Source organism: Indicator indicator, chromosome 3, assembly GCF_027791375.1.
Source record: "Indicator indicator isolate 239-I01 chromosome 3, UM_Iind_1.1, whole genome shotgun sequence".
Classification (NCBI taxonomy): Eukaryota; Metazoa; Chordata; class Aves; order Piciformes; family Indicatoridae; genus Indicator; species Indicator indicator.
Window position 1 is genome coordinate 8222082 of NC_072012.1, and position 20369 is coordinate 8242450.

The 20369-nt window shown below is 40.8% G+C and overlaps 1 protein-coding gene across 1 annotated transcript; it reads left to right on the forward strand.

Moving 5' to 3' along the window:
* The first annotated feature begins 1042 nt into the window (after positions 1-1042).
* On the forward strand, positions 1043-20118 carry PARVG (parvin gamma). The gene is made up of 12 exons (XM_054399791.1): positions 1043-1121; positions 1625-1686; positions 4347-4449; positions 5354-5494; positions 5911-6026; positions 7940-7995; positions 9728-9750; positions 12359-12420; positions 12532-12600; positions 14442-14543; positions 18345-18417; positions 20039-20118. Exons 1-12 carry the CDS (start codon positions 1043-1045, stop codon positions 20116-20118), a joined length of 966 nt encoding a protein of 321 aa, XP_054255766.1.
* The last annotated feature ends 251 nt before the right edge of the window (positions 20119-20369 follow it).

The following is a 20369-nucleotide window of genomic DNA, read 5'->3' on the forward strand; positions in this document are numbered from 1 at the left end:
TGTCTTACACAGTATAGCAATTTTAACACTCTGAGTAGGACACACAGGATTAAGGCCTTAGAACATGAACTTATGCTATTGCAAATTCTGCATTTCAGGCCTTTTCTTACAGAAATTTTAGACTGGCTTGTGGTGCTTAGGTTCCTTCACCAAACACACACCAGGGCTGAGGCAGGCAGTATGCATTGCTTTGATATGTAAATAGTGCAAGATAGTGCAAGGTGAGTATTGCAGAAAAGCTGAGTTGGTGTAAGTTGTGGTTTACATGGCCATGTGTAACCCAGCTTCGGGTAAAGATCCAGTCCAGCAAGCCTTGTCACTCTGCTGAACTGCCACAGGGACAGTTTGGCTCCAGAGACTGTTGGAAAACCTCACCCATACTTTTGTGGGTTTTGATGAGGTATTTTCGCCACTATATTGTGTATTGTCATTTTGCTTTTGCTTGAAGACATCTGGATTGGGAAAGTAAGTCATTCTCCAATATGTATTTAAAATTAAACAATCACATCTGCCATTCAATTTAATCCAACATGAAGATGGTGTTGTCTACCCAGAAATATGCCTTTGTTTCCCAACAGCTGTACAAGATGGTCTAATAAAGGGCACAGCTTATATTTATAAATTCACCTCAGTAATTTAACTTGATTTGATGCTACTTAAGTACTGGTCACTCTTCTAGCAGCAATCTATTGATACCTTGGAAAATGAAGCTGTGTCACTTGAAATGGGGTTTTACTAATCCAGACAAAACAGAATTAGATGGACTTAAGGCAAGTTTTAGTACGTCAGGGTTTTCCCCTATATTTTGACAATTAACAGAAAAAAGGAGAGTTCTTTTTATCTTCTTTTTCTTTATGCACATTTAAATTTCAGATTTTTTAAAAATAAGCAATCCATCACTCATGAAGTAGTAGCTGAAAGAGCCTGCTCAATTTGCTTTGTTTTGTATTCTTCATAGTTTTGATCTTTACATGCCTTTACTCATGTTCCTTTTCCTCCTTTTTTTTTTTTTTTCTGTAGTAGTTTACCAGGAGTGAGGACAATGGATCCAGACTTTTTAAATGCATTTATACAGCCTCCTGAACTTCATGAATTCCTAGCTGAGAATGTCATCGCTCAAGGTATGGACTTTATGAGTCAGGACAGAAAAAGGCCCAAAGAATGACTGAAGAACCAATCAGGAAATGTGCTCTACAAATGAATTGTATCTTTTTCTGAAGTGGTTCTGTGAGGGACCAGCAGTGAGGAAGCTTTGGGTCTGCAATTTGGCTGCTGACTCTCTAAAGACAGCTCATGAGGAAGCAACACAAATTCTATCTGGTTCCCTAGCTGAAATTCAAATTTCACACAAGAATCTGACTAAGTTTGTTTTCCTCTCTCAATAATTATCCATCCAGATCTTATGCTTCAGTGTAATTCAAATCAGCTAATTTCAACAGCAGTCTTAGTAGTCTGTAATACCATTTTCTCTCTCATAAGGAAACAGTTATTATAAGGAAAAAACTGTTTCTACATATGGCAATTGGTGATATTGAATAATATTAAACTGATAGCAGATTATATGGCAAATGTCTGTCAGTCACACCTAATATTTGTAACGTGTCTTGTTTGCTTCCTTTCATAGGCGAGAAGAAATTCATAAAACCAACCTCAAGCAAAAATCCCAAACTGGAAGAATTAAAACTGGTACTGCTTCTTTTACTGTATTGCTTAAGCCTCACCTCAAGTTACTTTAACTTGTTGAGTTAATGCTCAGCCCTGCAAATTACCCAACTCATTGGCTCCAGTCCTCCACTCTACAGATTGGGACAAACTCTGCTTTTGGTACTTGGGTTCCACACAAGCGAAACAGAGCTTTTGCTTAAGCACAGTGCCAGGGGGGCTGGAGCCATACAGGACCAAGCTTCGAATGCCTGCATCACCCAAGAGTGGTCACTCCTGTGTGTGAAGTGTAGAGTTAAAAATTGAGTTTCTTCTTATATGACACCTCTCCTAACTTGGGACATATGGATGAGCCACACCAGAACTACCCAGCTGCTACTTCATTGTAATTGTCTGCTTGAGGTAACTTTGAAGGAAGAATCCAATTTCATGGCTTTATGTTCAAGTGATTTTGAAAATCTCCCCTGTGCATTCAGTCACTGCATTTCTCTGCTGGCACAGCCCAGGGAAAGCCTAGAATAGTGACATTTCCAGGAAGAAAAGTGGCATGCAAGAAGAGACCAGCACTTCTTGCATTAGGGAGATAGCAAAATTGCTGTAAATATAATAAAAAACATTTTAGGCTGTGTGCTGATGTGTGTATTATGTGGCATTCCTGAATCCATAATTATGTGCATTTCTATATTGCATTTTCTTAAATTTTCATGCACACTTGACCACAAAGATTTAATTTTTTTGTGTCAGGCTTTCACAATGTTTTTATACAAAGGAGAAAATCTGAAAGGTGGTGGAGCTGCAAAATGCAATTATGCTGTCTACAGAGACAGTGAATTTATTCTTTCCAGACTGCCAAAAGTGAAGAGCTCTTCTTAGTTTATGAAGGTTTCTGTGAGCTTCAGTGCTTACTCCAATTCCTGTCAATCTCCTCAATGTTTTTTGCCATCTAATTTCTTTCCTTCAGATCACGAGGAGATGGAAATTGGGTTCTGAGGGTCATCTGCATGCCCATTAACCTAAAGAGGTCATAGTTCCTCTAGAGAAGAGATTGGGATGGAGGAGGGGACAGGGAGGCATCATCAAAAGAAAGAGTAAGGAAAGGAAAGAAGCTTGCTTGGGAGAAAGAATCTGTTGCACTGCATTTTCATTATCAGGTGCCTTTGGGAAACCAAGGAATGTGAAATGGCTTGCTGTACTTATTAGAATATCAGTTGCATGTAAAAATAGAAAATGGTTACATTTAGAGGCCAATAGCCTCTCCTTTCCCTATATATTCATTTTCAGACACAATGCTCTGCTGTGCAGCTGAGTAGGGTCCCAGCCACAGGACAGAATGCAGAGTTGTGTGAGCTGCAGGTTGTGGTTGTTTAGAGCCCAGAGAGCAAACGAAAGATCTTCTAGATCTGTACTCAGCAGAATTTTTTGCTTTTCCAGCTTCACCTGGTAGTACCTTTATGTCTGGGATACCACTTTGTCGCTCACAGCTAAAGCATTGCCAGGTCTTAACTTCCAAGCACTAGCTGAGGAGCACAGCTTTCTGCCCCAGAAAATTCTTTTTACTTCTTAGCTGAGGAAGTATGTTACAAACACTTTGACAGATTCTCAGTTTGGGTAATGCTGGTGCCAGGCAATCTTGTTTCTTGTGGTGGTTTCAAGCATCTTAGAGATCCCCCCCCAAATTTCTTTTTACTTTTTTGCTGGTGTTGGGTGACTTATCAGGACCTGCTATTCACAGCAAGTGAAAAGGATATTATCCACCCAAGAAAATCCAGACACTCACTTGTAGCAATACAAGCTATACCTATCCCTCTTTTGAGAGGTTCTTCGTAACAGCCAGCTGGAACTACTGCTTTTCAGTTCTGTTTCAGCAGTTCATCTTCTGGTTCATCTTCTGTTTCTATCAGTGTATGTGGATGAAACCATGCTTGGGGAAGTGCTGAGAAGCAAATTTGGTCACCAGTGTAGGAGCACAGTGATCAAGAAAGGGGCTGTGGGGCCACGGGATATAACTGGGAATGTGGTTCATTTCCAGTTGTAGCCAGGCTTTGGCTTCCTGAGCAATTTCCCTTTGCAAAGGCAGGAAGGATATTGGAAAGGGCGGCTGCCACCTAAGAAAGCAAAATAAACAAAATGCCCTTGTGTTTTGTTTTGTTTTCCCTTTCCTCCCAGAAAAGGTACTGGGGACAGATTAGTAGGAAATTGCAGAAAGAAAATGAGAACAAAACTAGGAGAGGAGGGGGAGGAGTGCTAGTAACATGGATTCCTACAAGAAACAACCAATAGATTAAGTGAAGCCTCTTTTCTTACAAAGTTTTATTTGACAGTTGAATTTGTGTGAATTCTGTGATGTTTAACAAAGGCAGGGGTTTGGAAGTCTACTCTGCAGCCTTTTTCTTTATGGCAATGGGAACAGAGCCTGTATAACTATTTCTATAAAATTCAGAGAAATATAACCTGAGACTTCTATTTCACTTCAAAACCTGGGGGAACTAACCAATACTTAACTTCCCTTTCAAAAAACAGCCAAGAGCACGAAGGAAGGGGAGGCAGAGAACAATCCAAGATGTGAGATAAGGGACTGAAGAGTAAGGTGAAATGCAATAGAGCACTAGGTTCTATAGTGTGGAAACAGGATAGGGTATAATTGCAGCAAGAATATAATTACTGCCACTTTGTTTTCTCTGCAGTTTTTGGTTGACTGGATTAACACAACTCTGAAAGAGGAGCACATAGTAGTTAAAAGTCTGGAAGAAGATCTGTATGATGGACTTGTACTTCATCATCTTTTGGGTAAGGTGCTGCTTTGAGTGTAGCTCACACAAACATCCTGGAGGAGCTTCCAGATGATAGAACAAACCTCATGCATCACAGTAGTAGTGAGCTGCTGGAGTCTTGCTTCCTGCTGGAAGAGAAAGCACTGCACTGTGAGCCATCTGTGACAACTGTAATTCTGAACAAATGCCTGATGATCCACTATGGTTTTTATATGATTCTTCTAAGAAAGTCCTTTTGCCTGATGGTTAACATAATAGAAAGGTTAACACTGAAGTGTGAAATTACAGAGCTCTAAAGCACTTAGACTGGAACTGATGAAAATCTAGGAGGCTCTCTGCACATCGGAATGCTTGTATAAAGATGTGACCTCATGGAAAAGCCTATTGATCTAATTTTATTTCTCCATCTCTCCTGTCCCTACTTATTTTTAATTTTCCCCTTCACTCTGTTTGGGGATATCTTTCAGATGGTATCTTTTTCACTGAGGTTGAAGGCAGCACTGTGAGCAGGATTGGCTTATTTTTGTGGTTTACTTGCCTAAGTAATGAGCTGGGATTTATTCTGTGTGTGTGAGTTTATATGGGCTTTGTATCCACAGAAAAGATTAATTTGTTGGGTTCCTGTAGCTTACACTAGAAAAAGGAGGAACATGGAGTGCTAGGGTTGGGGGATGATGCTGCAGAGGATGACTTGAGTCCTCTCCCTTTTGCAGAGCTTCACTGATTTTACTGAGGCTTTCAAAGAGCTCAGGGCATGTGGGTCTGTGAAAGCTGTTTAGTGATATTGAAGTGATATTGAACGTTTAAAGCAAGACTTTGTGTGCTTTGCTGTCATGTTGTGTTCATGAGTTTTTTTAATTTTTTTCCTGTGGTGGTGCTCAAATACATCCATCTTCTTCCCATGGAATCTTTGTCAAAAGAAAACCTAGGATCTCTCAAACTGGATGTTGACAAGATCGCGTTAACAGAAAAAAAGCAGCGACAAAAACTCTCTGTGATTCTGGAAGCTGTGGCTAAGTGTTTGCAACTAGGAGCAAGCCAGCTGAAGTGGAGTGTGGAATGTAGGTGCAGAAAGAGAAATTGGAGAAAATTATCCATTGTGGGGCTTCCTCTGCTGTAAGGCAAAAGGGTGCCAGAACCATAATTGAGCAGCCCATTTTCAATTACTAGTTCCATCAGAAGTGAGATAGAAATATCTGATCCTGACTGGGTCATGCAAGCTGCACTGTGTGTGCAAGTGTGTGTCTTGTGGACCATGTAACAGTTCTCAGCATCTCTGTGTGTCTCATAGAAAGGACTTACAAGGTGTGGTATTGCTGAACTGTGATATTATAGAAACCCAAATCAGATGTCCCACCTATGTTACGGCCCTGCATGACTTCAAGATTCTCCTCTGTACAGGGGGAATTTATGATATTAGAGTAAGGTTTACTTGTTTTGCACATTAAAGATTGTTTTCTTTCTTTACATGGCATAGCTATCTTGACAAAGGACTTACTGAGCACATTGCATCTTCTGGTTGCAATAGCAAAACACTTTGAACCCAACCTGCCCATACCTTCAGGTGTTCAAGTGGAAACAATCACCATCGAGGTAATTGTAATTTCTGTATTTGTTACATTTGCTTAGAATTAGGGAGGAATGTGTGTTCGTCAGTGAAAGACATGCTGGAATTTTCTGTGAACTGTGACTTTTAATTTCTGAGTTTGCTGGACTTGACTACCACTTGTTCACAGTTCAGATGTTGCGTCTTTAAAAGGGTAGAAAAACTGTGCTGGTTTTTCTTCATCAAAAGAAGGAATAGTCCAAACGGGAAACAGCTGTTGATCTTTGCAAAGAAGAAAAAAGACATTCTGCTGTTACTATCTTTGAGTGTTTTAAAATAGAAACCTGCACTTGTGCATCATAAAATTGGTTTAATTCTGGGAACTTATTTCTTTAGGGGAAGGGAATTTTTTACCTCTCTTCCATTGGGGTCACATTTTGGTATTTTTCTCTTTGAGCCGAGATCTATGTGCTTTCTTTTGTTTTGCTCTGGGACTTTAGGACAACATCAAATATCTCACAGCTTGGGATATATTGAAAAGATTAGCACCACTGTGCTTACAGTTTTAACAGAAGGTTTGCAATTCAATGGTGTTGGGAGTCCAGCATGTGGTCTGTATGGCATGATCTAACTTGAAGGATCATAGCTGGAGCTGAAACAAGGCACACCCTTGAGCTATGTGTGTCACTTTAGGAGGTTTAAAAGTGTCATGGAGAGACAGCTTGGCTTTGGTTCTGCAATGGTAGCCATTGTGGCTCTGTCCCATCTGAGCACTTCAGCAGGAGTGGTCACTCTGGTACTTAATGGAAGACCATGCTGTGCCTTATTGCCTGTGGTCAGTGACAAACCAGACCTGAAGAGAGCAGCCCTCCTTCTAGTGCCTAGTCCATGTGGCTGCACAGAGCTTGGAGGGATTATCTGTGAGACTACAGCATTGGATAAAGCTGTTAACCCTGAGAGAGAGGAGATGCAAAGGAGGTGATGGGGCTGTGGTAGTGAGCTGAATCCCCGAGGGAGAAATCAATGCCTCTCATGGGAATGGTAATCATTAGGTGAAAAGTAATGAAAACCCATGAAGGCATAGCTTGGAGAAAGGGTCAAAGGCAGGAAGGGGGAAATGTTGAGGAAGCCCAAAGGAGACCAGAGAAGGCCTGGTCTTTTTGCAAAATGTGACTTCAGGAAGGACTTGCCATTTTTTGCTGCCTGAAAGCAGAGTGGCAAACACTGAAGATTTTCTTTGGTGAGAAATGCTTGCCAGGTGTCTGAATAAAGCAGCAGGCATGCCCAAGCTCTCCTGTTTCTTCAGACTGTCAGCTGAGTTGAAGCACTAGTGTTTGGGGTTTTTTTTGTGGCATGCTATAGAACCATAGAATCATTTTAGCTGGAAAAGCCCTTTAAGGTGGAGTCCAAACGTTAAACCAACACCACCATGTCCCAAAGTGCTTCAGAAATAGTACAATTTGTTAATCTATATCTAAGGAGCCCACAAAACCTAAGCCCTCTGCACGGAGATTCATCCATGGGTGGCAGATCATGGTGTGAGGTTATTATAAGGCAGAGTTGACCATCTCCAGTGCTGTAAAACTGAAGGCTTCTTAATGCATTGAGGTGATCAAGGAAATTGTTGCCTGCCCAGAGCAGCTTGATGCTTTTTCACCAGGTCTCCAGGTGAACATTCCAGCCTCTGAACTTCACCAGCTGAAGGACTATGTGCTTTTTCTTTTGACTTCCACTGATGGGGGAAGTTGGTAACTTCTAGCTGAAAAGTGAAGAAAGCAGAATGGAGCAGCAGCATCTCAAAGTGCCTGTACTAATTGTACAGGACTTCTTGAATAAATGCCTTTTGGTAATCCTATTAAGGCAGTAAATAAGTAATGAAAGCCTTATTAATGCTTACAGATTTATTTTATAGTTTTTTTTTGTGTAATAGAACCAAAAATACTTACTGTGTTTTCAACAGAACACCTCCAGAGGATTAAAGACAGCAAATGCGGTGGAATACATCACAGAAAACAAGTAAGAGGGGATATATCTGGGTTTTACACTGTCAATCAGAAAGGAAATATTGTGGGTGTTTTCTGTCTTAGAAAATGTAGCTGGGATCATGATGATGACAAAAGCATAAAGCTCAGGCATGCATGTGCATACCAACTCTTTTTCTTTTTCTTTTTCTTTATTTTTTTTTCTCTTCAAAGAGGAACCTAATGTAGTTGAATAAGGATAAGTGCAGAATTCTGCATCTGGGAAGGAATAATAAACTGCACCAGTACAGGTTAGGAGGCGATCTGCTAGAGAACAGCACCATGGAGAATGACCTGGGAGTCCTGGTGGATAACAAGTTATCCATGGGACAGCAATGTGCCCTTGTGGCCAAGAGGGCAAATGGGATCCTAGGGTGCATTAAGAGGAGTGTGTGTTCCCCTCCCCCTCTACTCTGCCCTAGTGGGACCTCACCTGGAATATTGTATCCAGTTTTGGGTTCCCCAGTTCAAGAGGGACAGGGATCTACAGGAGAGAGTCCAATGGAGAGCTACCAGGGTGATTAAGGACTGGAGCACTGCCCTATGAGGAGAGGCTGAGAGCCCTGTGGCTTTTTAATCTGGAGAAGAGAAGACTGAGAGGGGATTTAAAAAAAGTTTATAAATGTCTGAGGGCTGGGGGTCAAGAGGGAGGGGACAAGCTCTTCTCCTTTGCACCCTGTGATAGGACAAGGGGTAATGGATATAAACTACAGCACAGGAGGTTTCACCTCAATATGAGGAGGAACTTCTTCACTGTGAGGGTCACAGAGCACTGGAACAGGCTGCCCAGCGAGGTTGTGGACTCTCCTTCTCTGGAGACTTTCAAGACCCATCTGGATGCATTCTTGTATTACCTGTGCTAGATTCTGTGGTCCTGCTCTGGGAGGGAGGTTGGACTCGATGATCTTCAGAGGTCTCTTCCAACCCCTGACATCCTGTGATCCTGTGATTATGGGATAATACCCTTCTTTACTCTCTATCTCTATCTCTGTCTCTGTCTCTATCTCTGTCTCTATCTCTGTCTCTATCTCTATCTCTATCTCTATCTCTATCTATATTTTAGTAATGTGTATGACTGTTTCAGAGGCTGATTGTCATTACTGTGGAATGCAATAGCAAATATAATATTAAAATTTGAGTACTGTAAATTTGCCTTTCCCAGACTAAACTGGAAACTTTCCAAAGTCACAGTGGTTTAAATCTACTTTTAATTTATTTCTCTAGTGTCATAACAAAGAGTCACGAGGCAGTTCTTTTCTTATTTTACTGTGAAAGAAAGGTTTGACTTTGCTGAGTTTGTGATATACTGCAATGATTAAAGGAGGTAAGTAGTAGGATGCCATTTATATACTGAGAAAATATGGACATCATTCCAGAAACTAGAAAGTAATTTTTCTACTATCATCTTCTATATGTTAGAGCGTCTTCAAACTCTAATATTATGAGCAGTTTAGTGGAAGAGGATATTGTGAACTGTGCTTATAAAATAAATGTTCATTGGTCTGTGGGGCAGTTAAACTCTCATATATACTTTCAGGAGCTTATGCAGATATACACAGTACTTAAAAATCTCTCCTGGAAAGTTACTCTGACACACAGTTAATGGTGCTTTGTGCTGTATCTCCTGCTTTACAAGATAGTTGGTGACCCAGATAAGCTGTGCTTATGAATAAGATTAGTTCTACTGAAGGTTTTTTTCTAATTCTTGCTTTTTTTTGCACTTCTAGAGAGAATTTAGAAGCTCAGTCAAGTAAGTACTGTTGTTGCCAAGTTCAGTGTTTTGCTATTATACACCATACTCTAATCCATTTCTACCTCATGATAAAATCAGTATGCTCCCACTAGAATTAATGGAAATTCATGGTGTTCTCTTAGTATTCTTCTCCAAATGTACTCTGCTAATATCTGTTCATACCAGCACAACAGAGTCTGGAAATTGGGTGGTGACTTTGCCCATGAATTACAGGCAACAGATGGGAGGTAAAACAAGAAATGAAGCACTGGGTTGATGAACCAACAGAGAAGACCTGGTGGGGGTCAAATGGTCTTGAGATGTACAAGGGGAGGTTTAGGTAGGCTATTAGAAGAAAATTCTTCCTTGAAAAGATTCTCAGAGACTGGAAAAATCTCCCAGAGAAGTGGTTGAACCCCCTCCCTGGAGGTGTTTAAATGAGGCAGAGATGTAGTGCTGAGGGATGTGGTTTAGCAGCAGACTTGGTAGAGTCAGACAATGGTTGAACTCAATCTTTAAAGATCTTTGCCAACTGAAACAATTCTATGTCTTGGATTTACACATTGACCTCATTAACTGTTGGAACTACTTATGAGCAAAATTGCTTGAGAACTGAGCTTCTTGTTGCTACCAGTTTCAAGGCACTTTCCTTTCCACAGTTTACAAATACGATTTTTGAAGTCTGTTGGTACTTGATGATGGATGGCAGCTCAGTACAAACAGTGTCCCCAGAGTTTTTACCCTCGGTGTTCTTAAGGTCTGTGAAACACCTGAGGTGAAACATGTCCACCTCCAGAAGAAGGTATTCTAGGATGGGAGAACTGTCATAGGTTTCAGATTGCTCCTCAGTGATTTGTTTGATGCATTCACCTTTTCCTTGACATTGCTCCTGCAACAATCCCTTGATGGGGAGAATGGAGAAACCTGTGGAAACCCTTTCACAGTGGAAACTTCTCTGACTTTTGAGAGGAATCTTCCCCAAGCAAAGCTACCTTTAGCTTTCCTGCACTACAGAAATCGATTCTCTGCTTAGTTATGCTGCCAGATGCCCTTGATTTTTAAGTGTGTTTCATACACTTGGTTCATTCTTGAATCAGAGCAGTCTTGTGGCTGGGCTAGTGAGGCAATGTAGTCTTCTCTCACTAATCCTGTGCTGAGAGCGACAAGACAGGTGAGGGGGCTGGGGGGAAAGTTGTGTGAGGAAAGGCTGAGGGAGCTGGGGGTGTTCTGGAGAAGAGGAGACTTAGAGGGGACCTTATCACTCTCTACAACTACCCACAAGGAAGTTGTAGTCAGGGGGGGTCAGGCTTTTCTCCCAGACAACTTGTGACAGGACAAGAGAGCATGGTACGAAGCTCCACCAGGGGAGGTTTAGGTTAGGTTAGGAAGCACTTCCTCACAGCAAGGCTGATCAGGCACTGGAATGGACTGCCCAGGGAGGTGGTGGAGTCACCATCACTGGAGATCTTTAAGAAAAGTTTGGATGTGGCACTTGGTGGCATGGTTTAGCTGATGTGGTGGTGTTAGGTCATAGGCTGGACTCGATGATCTCAGAGGTCTTTCCCAGCCTCAATAATTCCGTGATTCTGAACATGAAGGTGAGGGTGGGCATTTGCAGAGTGAATCTCCTTTCCTCGCTGGCTCTCTGGCACTGGCTGGGTGCCTGCCTTTAAGCTGTCTGGCAGCAGCAGTCGCTTTTGAGGTCTGTGAATTGTCAGAGGAAGGACAGTGTTGCCAAACCAAAATACACTTTGTGGGTTTGGTATGGGAGGGGGACAGGTTTCCCGCAAATTTGATGTAGCTGACATTTCTGTTGGGGGAGAGCTCCTCGTCTCTGATTACAATATGTAGTAGGGTAAGGATTAACTGTTACACCATAGCGATGGAACTCCCCCGAGGGGGTGGAAAGGCCCCAGAGGGAAGCATCGGGTATTGTATTATGTTATTCCATTCCTCTTCCTCTGTTATCCCTATATAAGGAGCAGACCTCTCTTGGCTCTGGGCATTTTGGCTCTTGGCTGCTGCTTCCCCTTTCAGCCATGTGGGAAGGAGTCCTGGCTGGCAGGAATCTGTTTTTTGCTGCCTCACGAGGCCTCCGTCGGGGTCTAGTCCCGGGGGGACGCTAGGCCATAGCCGATTTTGGTTGAATGCATCCTTTTCCCTTCATACCTTTTGCACTTTGTTTACTTTTGTAAATAGGATTTGCATTTAACTTCCAATTCTGTACGAGTGTCATTATTTATGCCTCTGGGGTAAATCCTGCATTCAGTCCTGAGCCAGAGGCTCAACCCGGGACACAATATTTTAGCCGAGAGGTTCAAGGTTAAAAAGCATAACCGAGAAGAGACAAACTGGAGAGGTGTGAAACTTGGCCATTGTTCATTCTGGTGGCAACACAAATCTTGAGAACCTCAGCAGGTGAAAATTACTGAGCTGAATGAAGTAAATTCTTTTCTCTGATGTAGTCAGGCTGAAGGGAAGCCTCTCACCCTGTCCTCCGATAAACAGAAAATCTGAATTTTTTCCCCATCTCCTTGGTTTGAAAGGTATGAGCAACTTTATCCTTCTGAAGCAACTGATCTGACAGTTATTCCAAATAATACTAATTAATGTTGTTTTGTTACAGAGGATGATGCCTTTGATGAATTATTTAGCCATGCTCCAGATAAACTGGATGCTGTAAAAAAGGTAATTTACTTTTCTAGCACACATCAAAATTTGTAAAGTAAAGCAATTCATGACTTCACTGCAAAAAAATTTCTTTTCTTCCACCCTCTCCTCCTCTTCTGTTTTCTTCAGGTATTTTTGCAGTTCGTCAACCAGCATGTTGGAAAATTAGGATTAAATCTGACAGACATCGAATCTCAGGTAGCCTGCTCTGAGCTGCATGTTAACCATGTTTTGTCAGCCATTTGAGTATTTCATCTCACCATTAGGATTTCTCCTTTTTGTTGTAGTAATTTGAAACTTGGCACCACAACAATTATTTTTAGCTTCAGGTTGTTGGAAACACAAACAATTGTGATGAGCTTTGCTATTTTCTGCTAGAACAGGCACTGAGGCTGGGTGAAGATCCAGTGATCCATGTTGTGATGACATTGAGGAGAAGTGTGGATTGGGGCCAACTATGGTCCTGGTCTTCCCTTTTACCTGCTTATTGCAGCAGTTAACTGTTGCTGGCCACAGTCAACTTTTTGTGGCAGAAGAACATCAAGGCTGAAAGGCCCATCAAGGAATGTTTGTGCAGCTGGAAATCTCACTTAATGATTTTCTGCAGTCCCACTCCCACACTTCATGCAATAATAGAAAACTGCAGTATAAATGTTAGCCCTTTTGGACCCAATTTATGGATGAGAATTCAACATCAAAGCCACAGGAGCTGGATGAGGGGCTTTTTCCTCCTTGCCCCTCCCAGAGAGGACACCTTTTGGGAGCATTTCCAGCTTTGGCTACAACTGAGTGTGCGTTTTACCTCAGTAATTATGCTTGTAATTGCAATTTTCTTAGAGCTATATAGTGACCAGACCTACTGCAAAACTAGGCTGTTTGTTTGTCTGGTGTCAAACCCATAACAACACATCTTAATTGGCATCCCTATTAAGAGATAATTCCAGCTGCCCCTAGCTGCTCTGATCTCTCAGACCTGGCTAGAATTGGCAAGGGGATTAATCTCTTCCTGTATTTACCCTTCACTTCACACAACAGGTGTGAGACTTTAGTCTCTGACTTTGTATTGAATGCTGCCTCCATAATGGTACAGGGAGTAATTTTCAGATTCTGCCCAACTCCTTTGGATGCTCTTTCTGTTGAGATAGAAATAAAGGCGTTCTGACAATTCAACCAAAAGTCAAGTTGACTGCTGGTGCTTAGAGATTTTTAATTCTAGATTTGCTTCATGGTAGGAAGACCTAATTTTCATTATATTTCAAAGTTCCAAAATCCTCTGAGTGCTGACCTGCTTTAGTGCTCATGAAATTGCACAAGAACTGCTTGTTAGGCACCTCAGGATCACATTCCTGGGCACTAGCGGAGAGAGGCACCAGCCACCCCTCCATCATCCTCCTCCATTGCCAGTGTCTGTGGGGAGGATGGACAGCTGCTTGCGTGGAGCCAGGGATCTGCAACATCCTTCCCACACCTCTCCCAGGGGTGAGTGAGTGGTGGGAAATGAGCTTGGGGATGTCCCTTGTGCCTTTTTACACCCTGCTTCTGCAAACCTGCACACAGCCCACAGCTCTTGCTTTGCTCCAGGCATTCAAAACCTTGGTGCAGTGACAGTCCCTGTGATTTATGCTGTGAGGATGAAAAGCAGAGCTGTGCTCCAGTGCTCTTCTGGGTCTTACCGGTTGGCAGCTCAGAGAAAGGAAGTTTTGCAAGCATTTTGTCATAAATCTCAGGCATTAGGCACAGTTCTCTTTTATTCATAGGTATGTGTTTGCCGCTTGTGGTTGTCTAAAGTTTCTTCATATCTGCAATTGTGTGTTTTAATAGCTGTCCTTTTACAAGGTCATATTTTCACTAACATGAAGTTGGGAGTCTTGTGTAATTAAATGCAGAGCTCACTGTAAAAGAGTTTGAGGGACTGGAGTCATTAGGCTGTCTGCTTGCCAGACTGCCATTTAAATTCTTTTATCACAAGAATGGCATTTATTGGAGTATCTCACTGAAAGCCAACATCATAAATAATACATGGATCTTTCTTCATCTAGTTTTCAGATGGTGTTATCTTACTTCTGTTAATCGGACAACTGGAGGGTTACTTTTTGAATTTAAGGGATTTCTTCCTGACTCCAGCCAGCACTGCAGAGATGGTAGGTTGTTATTTAAGTACTTAGAGCCTGAGGCTTCAAACATCTTCCATATGTCGGTGAAGAGCTCTGCCTCTTGCTTTAACGGCTGCTGTGTATGAAATCATGTGTGTGCACAGTATTTGCAGGGTAGTGGTTTGGGACAGTACAAATGCAGGTACTTGATGTTGTTAAAATATCCTGGAACAGGTTGGTATCTTCTTCAAAATTAATTGTTATCTCAAGGGAGGCAAGCTATTATTGCTTGCATTTATTTGGCAGATACATACCTCTGAAGCCTTCTAGTGAAATATAGAGGCTCTATGTGATGAGGAATTGGCATGCTATCTCTTAAAAGTCTGTCCTGCAAACTACATTTCTAAGTGGATGACACCTCTTACATAGCAGAACTGGATCCCTGTAGGTTTCCTTATGCTGTCGTAAAAATATACCTCAATCAAGACATGACCAGAACATTTTGAAGACTCCTCCTGTACTCAGGAAGCTCTTGAGAATTTATGTCTTTTTTTCCCCCAAGGCTGTAATCTGCACATCCAGACTTGCTTGGCTTCTTTTTTTCAACCTCTGCCAGGCAGATTTCATCTGTTCTTTAAAAGAAAAAGGTAGCATCAGCCTGGAGGTAGTGCATGCTGGGCTGCCAGTGTAAATGCCTCCTCCACAGACCTAAGATGTTGAAATATTTTGAAATATTTGATATATTTTCAAATTCTCACTGGCATGGGTAGGGATTTTTCATTTGGGTCACTTGCAGCTGTAGCTACATTTCACCTTCAGTGAAGGTATAAAGAGTCAGATTTTTTTTTTTTTTTTTTTTGGCTTGAGAGCAGCCTGAGAAGGGAATCCCTCCTCTGGTATGGTTTGCATTATAGCTTCCCTACACAGGTGAAGCTTTCATTTCATTCCCAGTCTCACTGCAGCTAATCTCCCTGAACAATATTTCTTTGTAATGAAGATTCTTTAAGATGCCATGCTAATTAATAAATAGTCTTGTGGAGCTTTTCATCCATCCAAACTATTAAAATCCCAGTTGTCTGAGATGTAGGTTCAAATTTAATCAAAAAAGTCACTGCTGTCATTTAATGACTGTTTAAGGCATTAGGAATTTTTTTTTATCGGTCTAGGAACAAATCAAAGAAAGTCAAGGCATTTCCTATAAATTGTTTTTCTTGTCTTTCTTCTTCTCCCTTCGGTTTTGAAATTGTTTGCTCTGCTCTGTTGACTTGGAAATAAATGTTTAATATTTCCATTAACTTTATTCATAGGAAGTGATTTTTTTTTTTAATTTAAAATTTCATAGATAACCTTTTTCTTTTTTGCACCAGCCCCTATTGAAGGCTCAAGAATCTCATAAAGAGATGATATACCCCTACATTTCAGGTACAAATCAGAGCTTGGACTTTCTAGTTCTTACCCTGTACATGCTGGTCACTGGCCTCAGAGAAGAATATAATAGGCTTGGGTACTGGTTCATTGCAGTTCCCCGCATTCTGGTAATTTCATTTTAGCAAGGTTACTTCCAAGTACTGGACTTACTGTTCAACAGTTTGCCAAACTGGTATTTACCATTTGTTTCTCCTGTGATACTCATCTCAAGATGAAAAGTGGGATGACAGTATAACTTAAAATATTGAGTCACCATGGTTCGACTGTCATTTGTACGTAAAATACATCTTCCAGTTCCCCTGTGCTTTCTAACTCCTTGTCACTTTAGACATTAATTGGTGTAATAAAACATGAGAATATGATCTGTGAGATTTAAGGCACGTTATTTGTGTTATAAAAAGGGTGCTGTTATGATCGGTGTGTTGCATCAGCTTTCATTGATGCTGAAAGCTTGTGTGTCAGAGCTGGTACGCAGACTTAATGAATTGCAAGGAGAGGAAGTTGGGATGGAAACAGTGATACTGAGGAGGGAATAGGAACAAGAAATAAGGAGGGCAGCCATCTGCATTAGAGGAGGACAAGGGGTCAGGAAAGTGGGAGCAGAAATTCGGTATGCGAACCACCTACCAGCTCAAGATGACAACACTGCATGTGGCTGGTTTTTTTAATGTTTATTACCAAAAAAAAAAAAAAAAGTTTACTTTACAGAAGTAACTGTAAAGAAAGCTCCACTGTGTGTTTTGAGGCAAAAAATATAGTCAAAAATTAGAGGTGAACTGTGCAGACAGGAGATGAAAAATATGATAAAGGGTCCTTGGTAGATTTGTATGAGCTTAAGGTCTCCTGACTACTGACTGTCAAAGGAAGAAAACAAGCCTGAATCCAAACTGTCAGTCTCAGTTACTCAAAATCCAGAGAACCAGGTAAAACATAAACCTATTGCTTCACTTCGGAGCACACAGGTTTTGCTTAGCTTATATATGGGGGATTCCTGTGTTTATTGTCAGAAGACGACAGGGAACAGCATGGCAGCAGTTATGACGTACCTCCGAAAGCATAAATTGCTCAGTAGCCTAAGGGATGTATGAAAAGGCAATATGAAGTTTGTCCAGATCTTGTAACTTCATTAGAGGTAAGGAGCTTGCTAATTGCTAGCCAAGTAAATCACTACCCTTAAGCTGTTAGAAGCTAGTAATGACATCACAGAAGAGTGTTCTTGAAAGGGACCTCTAAAGGTCATAGAATCATAGATCATCTAGTTCCACTCCCCTACTAGAGCAGGATCTCCTAGAGTAAATCATACAGGAATTCATCCAGGCAGGTTTAGGATGCCTCCAGAGACGGAGACTCTACTACCTCTCTGGCAGCCTGTTCCATTGCTCTACCACCCTAAAATCATTCATAACTACAGCACATTTGTGTGGTGCTGCTTTGATGTGGGGAATGTAGAGAAAAAAAACAGTGAGGAAAAATCAGGGAAAAAAAAACTTCAGCCTTCATTCAAACATGTGTGCTTAATTTATCATGAGTAATATAGCCTGGAGAGAAGACAGCTCCTGGGAGACCTTATAGTGGTCTTCCAGTACCTGAAGGGGGCCTACAAGAAAGCCAAGAAGGGCTTGTAGTGATAGGACAAGAGGAAAAGGATTGAAGCTTGAGGAGGGCAGATTTAGATTGGATATTAGGAAGAAATTCTTTACAGTGAGGATGGTGAGACACTGGAACAGGTTGCCCAAGGATGTGCCCTCCCTGGAGGTATTTAAGACCAGATTGGATGAGCCCTTGAGCAACGTGGTCTAGTGGAAGGTGTCCCTGCCAATATCAGGGGGGTTGGAACTAAATGATCTTTAAGGTCCCTTCCAACCCAAGCCATTCTATGAATATTAAAGATATCATCACTTCTGTTGTTATCCATAAACATTTTTATATGTTAAAGCATAAAATTCTAGCTCACAAGTAGAGCTGATTGGAAGATTTCTTATTTTTGCAATTCTGAATTTAATATGTATAACTTTTTCCTTTTGTATTTTTTTATGTGTTCCAAATGTGGTAAGCAAATATAGAAATAAATTCCTTGCATCTATTAGACCCAATTATGAGTCCAGCCTGTTTTCCCTGTGGAAACATCTATTACCACAAGACTTTCATATGCAAGGTCTATTTTTAAATATATGGATTCTTCTGCTCACCTCATGGGAGATGTTTTGTTGGAGATGGATTTTTGCATCCAGTTGTATATGATAATTGGTAGAAATTCTGAAAAGCACTCCATCAAGACTAAGGAGATGAATATGAGTATATATTATATGAATCAGTATCTTCAGCTACTAGAGAAATACTTTGCAAAATCTTCAGGCCACTGTACTGTTGGGTGAAATATGTTTTCTGTTATGGTAATCAATCTCTCTCTCTCATCAACAGCTTCACAATGTTAACCTTGCATTGGACTTGCTGGCGGATGGAGGTCTTCTGGACTTCTCTGTGAACTCTGAAGGTGAGCCATGACATGAAAGTTGTCTGGAATGGAATTGCTAATATCCTGGCTTAACGAAAGGTGGAGTAATTAAAGGAAGTAGGTTCTGCAGTGTGACACTGACACATTTAATAATACAGTTGCCTTATACCTCCTTAGTTAGAATGAATAGTGATAAAGCTGAGAATTATTTTCAACAATATTTCTATACTGCAAATGTTGTATTATAATTTTAGCAACTTTACATTAAACTTAAGCTCTATAATGAGTCAGTATTTGTTAAAGATTTAAAACAGTGGAAACTCCAAGAGAAATTACAGCAGCCGAACTGGAAGGAAAGCTCTTTTCCTATCTCCTTAAAAGTTTTAGCACATAAAGACAAAAGTTCTTTAGTGTGGGAAGACATCTTGCAAAATATGTTCTGAAAAGCAGAAACACTGACCACTCTATTCTAACCCAGAAGAGTTGGTGGGTCAGCCTCCTAAATGTGAAATATAGAGCTTTTAAGTTGCTGTTCTGCCTAGTTCAGACCTGAGAGGTAAGTGTTGATCTCCTACATCCAAGCAATGCTTTCATTGCCAAGTTAATGTACATTCATGTTCCTCCTCTTGCATGAGTTTAGTACATCATATGAGAGGCAAGGATACAGTTTAGGACTTTGGTTTTTCTTTGTTTTCTTTTTCTATAAATGCTTTGATGATGTTGGCAGTTGGCATGATGGGCACGCATGAACTGTGGGAGTTTTGCTATACTACACAGAGCTAGGAGTTTGGAAAGCTATTCATGTTCACTTTGAAAAGAATAATCCGTGTGTGCTCAGGTCTCCCTGCTGAGATCCACCTTTTGTATGAAAGGAGCTAAACCCATGCTTTCTTTCCTTTCCTCTGGCTATTCTGCACTGCCTCAGACACAGAGCTGATCAGTGTCAAAAATATTGGTTCCAACATCCACAGGTCCTTTAGCTTCACCAGGATAATCCTCAGGTAGTGACTGAATTTAGTACGATTTAGGGGAACTTAATACAGCTACAGTATTTAGGCAGTTCAAGGATCTCATTTACTAGTATTTAATTATTAGTCTTTCTCCCAGTGATTTACAGCACTGTAAGAACAACAGTAAACCTTCTAAATCAGTTAGCTTCTCTTATTGCAGTTATGAAATACAAGTGCAGTTTGTTTAGCCAAGAGCACAGAAGCTAAAACCTAAATGAAAAAAACCCAAACCAACCAACCAAAAAGCATCCAAGAGCAGCATAATGTGACGGAAACATTACAACAACAACAACAAAAGAGTAATTCCCAACATGATTCCTGCCATAGAAGAAGCATTAAAAATTAAAGCTATAATAGACCTATTAAATTATCTAATCTGTCCTCTGCTAGTGAATAATTATTTCTTGCTATGCATTATTTATCCAGACTTCCCGCAAGACAGTGCAGCAAACAACCCTTTTCCTTAATTTAATAAGTACATAATTTACCATCTCTATAGTTCCTATGTTTCTTCTTTTTAGATCGTCTAAGTTCATGTTATAACTGGGGAAAGGAGGTGGAAGATTGTCTTTGGCAGTTGAACTATCTTTCTGTTCTAGTGATTGCTCATACTTCCTATCTGCTTTTGTTGTTTCTTCTGGGTCTTACAGATATTGTGAATGGAGATCTGAAGTCTACAATGCGGATTCTCTATTGCTTGTATTCCAAATATAAGACCAAAGAAACATGAAGAGCAAGGCCAAGATCTTGGGCCTATTTTTATTTTATTTTTTCCTCTTATTTTTAATTTTTATTTTTTTTTAAATCATGCTCTGACTTTTCAGTTTCCAGCTCTGTTTACTGCTGTTTGTGTGCACAACCCTGTGTTTGATACTTGCTGTATTACATAGTATATACCAGTATGTATTCATGTGAAATTTCACATGCACCACCTGAGTTACACAGTGTACTGTGTAATTCTGTGACTGGAGCTCTTGCTCC